The sequence below is a fragment of the Coenobita brevimanus genome, chromosome 107 (assembly GCF_032717465.1).
Source record: "Coenobita brevimanus isolate Jiangsu-jjx chromosome 107, ASM3271746v2, whole genome shotgun sequence".
NCBI classification, from domain to species: domain Eukaryota; kingdom Metazoa; phylum Arthropoda; class Malacostraca; order Decapoda; family Coenobitidae; genus Coenobita; species Coenobita brevimanus.
This window is the reverse complement of record NC_137060.1, coordinates 25,565,139-25,573,598: the sequence shown is the minus strand read 5'-3', so window position 1 is coordinate 25,573,598 and position 8,460 is coordinate 25,565,139. Positions and strand designations below refer to the sequence as shown.

Here is an 8,460-nt window from a genome sequence, read left to right as displayed (position 1 = left end):
GGTGTTACGGGTCCGGGGCTTACTAAGGTTACATCTACCCCCCTCCCCCCTTTAAAAGTCAACCCCCAACTGAATAAAATCATCGATGAATTAATCTAACGACCTAAAATTGCCACTTCACCTTGAATACTGAGCTGTAACATGAACATTAGAATATGATGCTAGTCACGAGGAAGTGCAACAGGATAAAGAGGCATAGTACTGTCTTATGCTGCCATTGAGCTACGTGAAATAAGCTGCAAAGGAACGAAAATATAGATCAGTTTAAGGTTTCCCTCTTGTCTTACGCCACACTGTATACTGTTACGTGATACTGATGGGTAAATACGCCATTCCAGTTTCCTTGAGTATATTGCGTACAAGGGCAGAGCCGGGGTTGGAGGGTGGGACTATTACTTGGAAAAACAACCTCGGACCAGAATGTGTGTGTGTGTGTGTGTGTGTGTGTGTGTGTGTGTGTGTGTGTGTGTGTGTGTGTGTGTGAGTGTGTGTGTGTGTGTGTGTGTGTGTGTGTGTGTGTTGCAAAAATGTATCCCTACGTGTGTACATTTATTTACCTATATCTACATACATATACATTTATTCCATATAACATACATATTCCTTACATTCACACATACATACATACAATATGTACACAGACATACAATATGTATGCATCCATGTATTCCGTACATACGTCCAAACACAGATATATCCATACACATATTCCTTACATACATACATACATATACATATACTCCTAACATATTCATGCATACACAAATAATTCCTAATACATACATACCTACTGTGCATGCATATTCCTTACACATACACACATACAACCCAACACATTGGTGGATCGCCCTACGCATCAGAGGGGAGTAGGAAAGTTGCACCCACTGAACCTCATTACAGCATCTTTAGCTACTCATCCTATCTCCTGACGATTTTATTCAGCTGGGGGGGGGGGACTTTCCGAGCTGACGGGGTTACATGCAGCCTCAACCAAGGCCCTCGGCGGTTGAGTTGGTTACTCGATGAAGGAAATCGTCTTGGATGCGATGGAGTTAAAAGATCAGTATATAATGATTTTTTTTTTTCATATCACAGCAGACAATATCCAACTGTTATCCAATTCTTCACCGCCGCGTCAGGATAGACATGGCACATCACGTGAGCAATAAACCATAAACATCCCTCCAGTATAAATCTGCGTGGTCGCAAAGGGTTGTAGCGTCTTAACCTACGGGACCACCAGCCGTCCATCTAGCTACTGTACATGGCTACCACCCAGGGTTGTAAATGTCTTCTTGAGCTACAAGTAAACATTTGGCTTGTCATTCAATGTAATCCTCTTAAGTTCGCACTACATAAAATGCGTGAATGACTTACGTTCCACCTGCAAAAATACTACCTGCATCCTACCAGGCGCCTGCCCTCCTAGTGCCGTGGTGAGTTTGTCGTCGCAGGTACAGTAAATGGCCAAAGCATCCTCTCACACAAATGCACAAGCACAGACTTATATACTGAAAAACTCTACGGACCCGTTCACTAACGAAGCTTTCATAGATGCGTGGGTAAAACGTCCCCCTCGGAGGATGTCAGTCCAGGCCAAACTCGGAATGTCAGCTGCTGGGACCCTATGACTGCAAAGTTCGTTAAAGACGTTGCAAAGTTCGTTACAAAAGTTCGTTTGTCAGCGTTCGGAGTTGTCACACACACATACAGCATACATTCATACATACATATACACACATACAACAGACATATACATAAACATACAATAGACGTATAATACATTATACACTCAACTTCCTTTGCAGAGCTGATGCATAATTATTAGATATAAACAAACCAGAAAGACTGCTACGACATAGGGCACTATATGCAACAAACGCAGCACATGAAGGCCGAGGGAGCGCTAGGAGAAAACTCAAACCCGACATAGTGAGCCCGTGCGACCGTTAGAGCGGGCACTCCGACTGACGCAACCCCCAGACCGGATGACAGGGCTACGCATTTTTGACGCCCTTATCCCCTCCCTCGACCGCAACGTGAGCTGAGATGCGTCACCTTATACGTCATAGCCCACTTGTTTATATCGTATGACCCCGGGGACTACTACGCTGGAATTTGTCAACAATATGGCACGATACATGAAGGACCAATCACGAGACGACCTGCGCCACACCCCTACTTGCTCGTGTGCTGATTGGTGGAGAGGACTGGACAGGATACACTTGGACCCTATGTTCGTAAACTTAAATGGCACCCTACCACCTTTCCCTCAGCGATTTAGCCTCCATATTACGCACTATTTTCTTGCCACTTTCATTTTTCCAACATTTACATCCTTTGCTTAAATAATATAAAAGGGAATACTGAGGCACCATATGCAGATAGTATGTGGTGAGAAGGAGGTGTCTGAAAAATTGCTAAGTCTTCCAGAATATGTGCCATGATGTTTGCGTCCCTCACGTGCGTACAACAATATTAGTGTTGCCTTTCAAAAAATTTCAATACATATTTTAAAACGTAACATTCCTGCATTGTAACCAGAGCCATTCAAAGGCCTGTGACTGTACAACTCTTTCAAAAAATCAAATCCGCTGACAATCGCCTTTTACGACATAACAGGGCTTTCCCAAGTAATGTTTACAAGGATGACTCACAGAAATTGCTAACCTGCACCCCCTCCCCTACGCGACCTCCCGCCGAGTATATAACCCAGACGCGACCTAACCTCCCAACAGTCTTGCAAGAGTTTCCGTGATAAGAAGACAGAGTGCCACCAGGGAGTCCAGCCCTTTAAATTGACCAATATTTCTTCTGTGAGGAAAACGGAGCTACGCCATGTCTATACCAAGGTTTGTACTCTGCGTCCTTTCTTCTTGCTATTGTCTGGCGAATTTAACCAGTACAGAAGGCATACAAGGGCTTCTGTGCTGAGGTCTTGAGCCACCATGGGGTACTCGGACTGAAGGGGTTAGTTCTGGGGCTGAGGTGGATTTCTCCTGTTAAAAGTACATCCTCGAGCGTCATGAGGAATAAAATGCAAGTCCTAAATTCACTGCCGAAATGTAGAGGGAGATTATTTTGATTTTCTTTTGGGGGGAAGGGGGTCTTATTGAAATCGCGTGACGTTCGCCGAGGACTTAGTGATTGACATCGCAGCCAAATGGTTGACTCCAATATTGTAATTTATAAAAACTCCAAAACTTATTTTAATGGACGACCTCTTAATGATGGGACTAATGGAAATATCACACTTTCGAAATCCAAAACAGCACTGTCTAGTTAAGTAAATCATCTTAGGAGCCTGAATACACATACATTTTTTCTGCATTTTAAATTATCCGTCAAAGGTCTGGATATACATGCATTTTTTTCCTACATTTTACTTTACTCACCAAGTCTGAATATACAGTTATACATGGAGATTCTCTGGGCTTTATTCGTCAAGAAGTCTGAATATATAAAATTATACATGTAATTTATATATACTAACTCTTATTATTTTGTCTGAATATACATGAATTTTTTAACTACATTTTATTCATCAAAAGTCTGAGTATATAATCATTTTTCTCTTCATTTATACTCGTCTAAAGTCTTAATATATATGCATTTTTCTGCATTTTATTCATCCAAAATTCTGAACCTCTATGATTTTTTTCTGCACTATTTTATTCATCCATGAGAAATCTTGGAGGCATTTTACATGAACGTCTTCTGCTCGATTACGTTAGTCTTCTTTATCTTTATGTAATCATTGACTGTTTCTTCACGCTATCTCCAAGTGAATTTTATCAGTTTTAGTGGAGATGCTTGGGATTAACGAGGATAACTATAACCTTCGATTTTCCACTCATATCAGAAGTCGTACCCTGAGAGAGAGAGAGAGAGAGAGAGAGAGAGAGAGAGAGAGAGAGAGAGAGAGAGAGAGAAATGTAGCAAAACGATACATATGATCACTTTGGCATAAATATCATCAGAGTGGAGATTTAACGTGTTTATGGTCGAGAACATGATAAACTAAATACAAATCAGTGCTGAAGAGAAGCATGCCTGTTGGCAGAGGGAAAATATCAAACCTTATGTATACTCTATATATGTACACTCTATATATACTTACCTACGTGTTTATTATGCAATACGTGAGCTCTCTCTCTCTCTCTTCTCACACGTATACCCTATATTAATACTAACCTTCATTTAATAAAGGAACACGCGACTCTATCTATCTATCTCTCCGTCTATCTATCCATCTGTGTGCGCGCTGAAGACGATCCTACATACTTATATCCGAAAAAAAAAACAAAAAACGAAACTAAAAAGAGAATTAATTACTGAAGATGATATTCCAAAGAAATGGCGGGGGACAGGGTGACATGGAGGCGATTTGTTTGTTGCCTCCCCTTACAGGATTAAGGTGTCTGGCAATAGATAGATAGATAGATATTACAAAGTTACGATCAAACCACAATCGATTCGTAAGACCTTTATGAAGATTTTGCGTATTACTTAACTGTGCCTCAAATATACCTGTGCATAATTTTTACAGCATATTGTATACATATGGGGGAATATAAAGTTAAAGCTATCACACATAAGAATGTTGAAGAAATGAAGCTTAGTTATCTCATACAAGAAATTTAAAGAAAGTAAAGTTATCTCATATGAAAGTTAAAGGATGGAAATTATCACAAGAAAATTTAAAGAAAGTAAGTTATCTCTCTAGAAAGGTATTTAAAAAAATCTAACAAGAAAAAGTAAGAAAGTTAAAGAAAGGCATCTCACACAAGCAAGTTAAATAAATGTATCTCACAGGAAAGTTAAAAAAAAAGTTATCTCACACAAGAAAGTTAAAGAAAGTCAGTTATCTCACACACGAAAGTTAAAGAAAGTAAGCTATCTCACACACGAAAGTTAAAGAAAGTAAGCTAACTCACACAAGAAAGTTAAAGAAAGTAAGCTAACTCACACAAGAAAGTTAAAGAAAGTAAGCTAACTCACACAAGAAAGTTAAAGAAAGTAAGCTAACTCACACAAGAAAGTTAAAGAAAGTAAGCTAACTCACACAAGAAAGTTAAAGAAAGTAAGCTATCTCACACAACAAAGACAGTTACCTCACAAGAAAGTTAAAGAAAGACAGTTATCTCACACAAGAAAGTTAAAGAAAGTACGTTATCTCACACAAGAAAGTAAGCTATCTCACACCCAATTTACGCTTACGAAAGGGTAAATACGGCGGCAGGTGGGGAGCGGAAAATTCCACTTGGGTAAGGAGAGGGGGAGGGAAGAGCAAGACCGGTTGGGCGAGGTCGTCAGCTTTGCTAGGGAAATTCCCCTAAATGTCTAGACGAAGAGGGTGCAAGCGACTATAAAGGAAAACAAACAAGGCTTATTTATTTATTTATTTATCTATTTACTAGTATTTATTTTGAGGCGACTAAAAGGGAAAACTAACAATGCTTATTTATTTATTTTTTTTATTTATCGGTGTTTATTTTGAGACTGCAATAAAACAAACAGGATCTATTTATATTTACGTTTGAGGCTGCAAGAAAGCAAAACATGGATTTATTTATGTTTTTATTGATGTAGTTATTTTTGGGGGTAGCAATTGCGCGTCAAGGGTACAGAAGAAATTACACGACTTATTTATTATTATTATGATTATTATTACTGAGGCCGCTCGTAAAAGACAATATTTTAACTGCTACTCTTTCCGTGAGCTAAAGATGCAGCAAATCAAGAAGGCGTCCCGTCACACACACACACACACACACACACACACACACACACACACACACACACACACAAACGAAAGCCGGCAGGGAAAAGTGAGAGGGTACACCATCCAACGTAAACACGAATTATTTTTTTCATAGGTTAATTCAAACGAGACTAAATTCTACCGTAAGTCAGTCTGTGTGGAAAAAAGTAACAATCCCTGCTTTACGATATAGGCTGCTGAGACAACGATAACAATACCTGATTAACGATATACTCCTAATGTTATACTTCCCGTCATGGCTAGCATATGTTTTCTTTTCTTTTGTTTTGGCTGTGAACGTGACTTAATGTGAATTCAAAGCCAGTCACCTAAACATAAGGCTTGTAAATATTATTGCATTACCGAATACCACTTCCCTAGATACTGTCTTCCACCCTTCCTATTATAACTCACTCTTGCACACTAAATCATGCTATATCCACACTTAGAATGATGCTATATTCACACTTCCTTACAGCACGTCACTCTACACACACACATAAGGTCGTTTTTGCACACACATCACTCTACATACGCCCTTGTTACATATTCTCGCTCTTACACACACAACATGTCCCTGCATACACAGTTGCTGGCATATAATAACCCTTGCACACACGACATCACTCTGCATACACCCTTGCTTACATACACTTACCCTTACACACTACTACATCACTCTACATGCACACTTACGGACACCTATTCAGTCACTCTTATCCACTCGATCTACATATTTACCACCATGACCTCATTTCTCACCTCTGGATGGGTTGAGGGCACGCACACACACACACACACACACACACACACACACACACACACACACACACACACACATTACCACAAAATTACTCGAAATAACTCTGGATTCCACTACACCTTTCACCACACCTGTATGCAATTAATCAACACCTGCATGCAATAAATAAACACCTGTATGCAATTTTATCAGCTGTACGCAGTTAATTACACGTGTATGCCATGTCACACCTGTAAGCAAATTAACACCTGTATGCAACCATTCAACACCTGTATACAATAAATCACACGTGCGGGCCATTTATAACTTGTACGCAATCATTTGCCTAACCTCTATCATCTTTACACTGACTCACCAAACTTCAGATGACCTTCATGCACTTTAATACACTTAACCACTCACGCACACTCATGCATACACTTAAACACTTACACTAACACACACGCATCACATGTACACTTAAAACCTTACACTATCACACGCACATACCATAACATGAAAACACTTAAACACTTACACTATCCCTCACACACACTTAGATCATTTGTGTGAATCAAAACACAATCACTCGCTCCATGTGCTTATAAACATTGCAACATTCAGTGAACATACGACTCTCTCTCTCTCTCTCAAAATCCCCTACCCACAAATCTCAAAACAGCCTTCAAGACGTAACATATTTTCCTCTCCTTCGCAGCGTGATGAAGGAGAGTTACGGCAGAGCGTCCCTCTACATGCTGCAGCCCCAAGCCCTCTTCAACTTCGCCGCCCAGACCCTTGAGTTAGCCTCCCAGACCCTTGGCTACAGAGACCCCAACCCCTCCTACCCCGACGATGAGGTGTACTCGTCCTCGTCACTGGGGAAGACGAGGGACGAGGACACTGGCTTGGTCTGCTACAGTCTGAACGAAGTGGCCAAACATGACACGATGGACGACTGCTGGATTGTACTCTATGATAAGGTGTGTGTGTGTGTGTGTGTGTGTGTGTGTGTGTGTGTTATGGGTCACTTTCTGTCAGTACAAATGCAGAAGTAAATGGCATTCCTAACTTCAACAATTAATCTATTCTGTTGAATGTCATGTCGATAAATTTTTGGCCCATCGTATTTAATGGGTGTTTCCCCATTTAATGCGTGTTTCCCCTTGTGTCCTCCTTCAGGTATTCGACGTGACTAAATTCCTACTGGAGCACCCCGGCGGAGAGGAGGTGCTACTGGAGAATGCCGGAAGGGACGCCACCATCGCCTTCCGGGGCGTGGGCCACTCCCTACCTGCACTCCAAGCCCTGAACGCATACCTGGTGGGAATACTGCCGGAGGAGGAGAGGATCTATACGGGGGAGGGGCCCTGCCAGTGGAGTACGCTATAGGGGAGACGAGGGAGAGGTGGAAGAGATGAGGGCATAGTGGAGAGGTGGAAGGGGGAATAGGGGAGAGGTTGAAGAGAAGAGGGAACAGGGGAGAGGTTGAAGGGGGAACAGGGGAGAGGTGGAGGAAAAGAGGGCATAGGGGAGAGGTGGAAGGGGGAATGGGGGCAAGGTGGAAGAACAGAAGGAACAGGGGGTGAGGTGGAAGAGAAGAGGGTATAAGGGAGGGTAAAGGGTGCTGTCAAGTAAGACAGAAAAGGAATAAGAATGGGAGCTAACAAGTAAGGTGGAACTAGATGAACAATGGGAGAGAGGAAGAACCAAACAAGAAAGACAGACGAGGAACAACCACGAATATACTTCGTAGCTCCACGAAGAGACAGGGAATTTCCAGAGCACGGCAGCAATGGAGAAAACTGAAGGTAACTGGAGCTAAAAGTGGTGCGTTTCTCTCCACAAGCACAGAAAGAAAGAGCCAGAGAAAAATGGAGGAAGAAACGGTGAAGAGGGGAAGAGTTGGCGGAGGTGGGTGAGCCTGACCGACTTTCGAGCTGCAAGTTTGGTC

General features: G+C 41.6%; 1 protein-coding gene across 1 annotated transcript; it reads left to right on the top strand.

Moving 5' to 3' along the window:
* The first annotated feature begins 2,760 nt into the window (after window positions 1–2,760).
* Window positions 2,761–7,898, top strand: LOC145416608 (cytochrome b5-like). The gene is made up of 3 exons (XM_080285540.1): window positions 2,761–2,852; window positions 7,225–7,489; window positions 7,689–7,898. The coding sequence occupies exons 1-3, from the start codon at window positions 2,839–2,841 to the stop codon at window positions 7,896–7,898; spliced, it is 489 nt and encodes a 162-aa protein (XP_080141666.1). The 5' UTR covers window positions 2,761–2,838.
* The last annotated feature ends 562 nt before the right edge of the window (window positions 7,899–8,460 follow it).

What these genes read in the sequence shown, in the direction of transcription:
- LOC145416608 (XM_080285540.1), top strand. An exon ending in GGATTGTACTCTATGATAAG is followed by an intron (nt 7,490 to 7,688) that starts GTGTGTGTGTGT and finishes GTCCTCCTTCAG; the next exon opens with GTATTCGACGTGACTAAATT.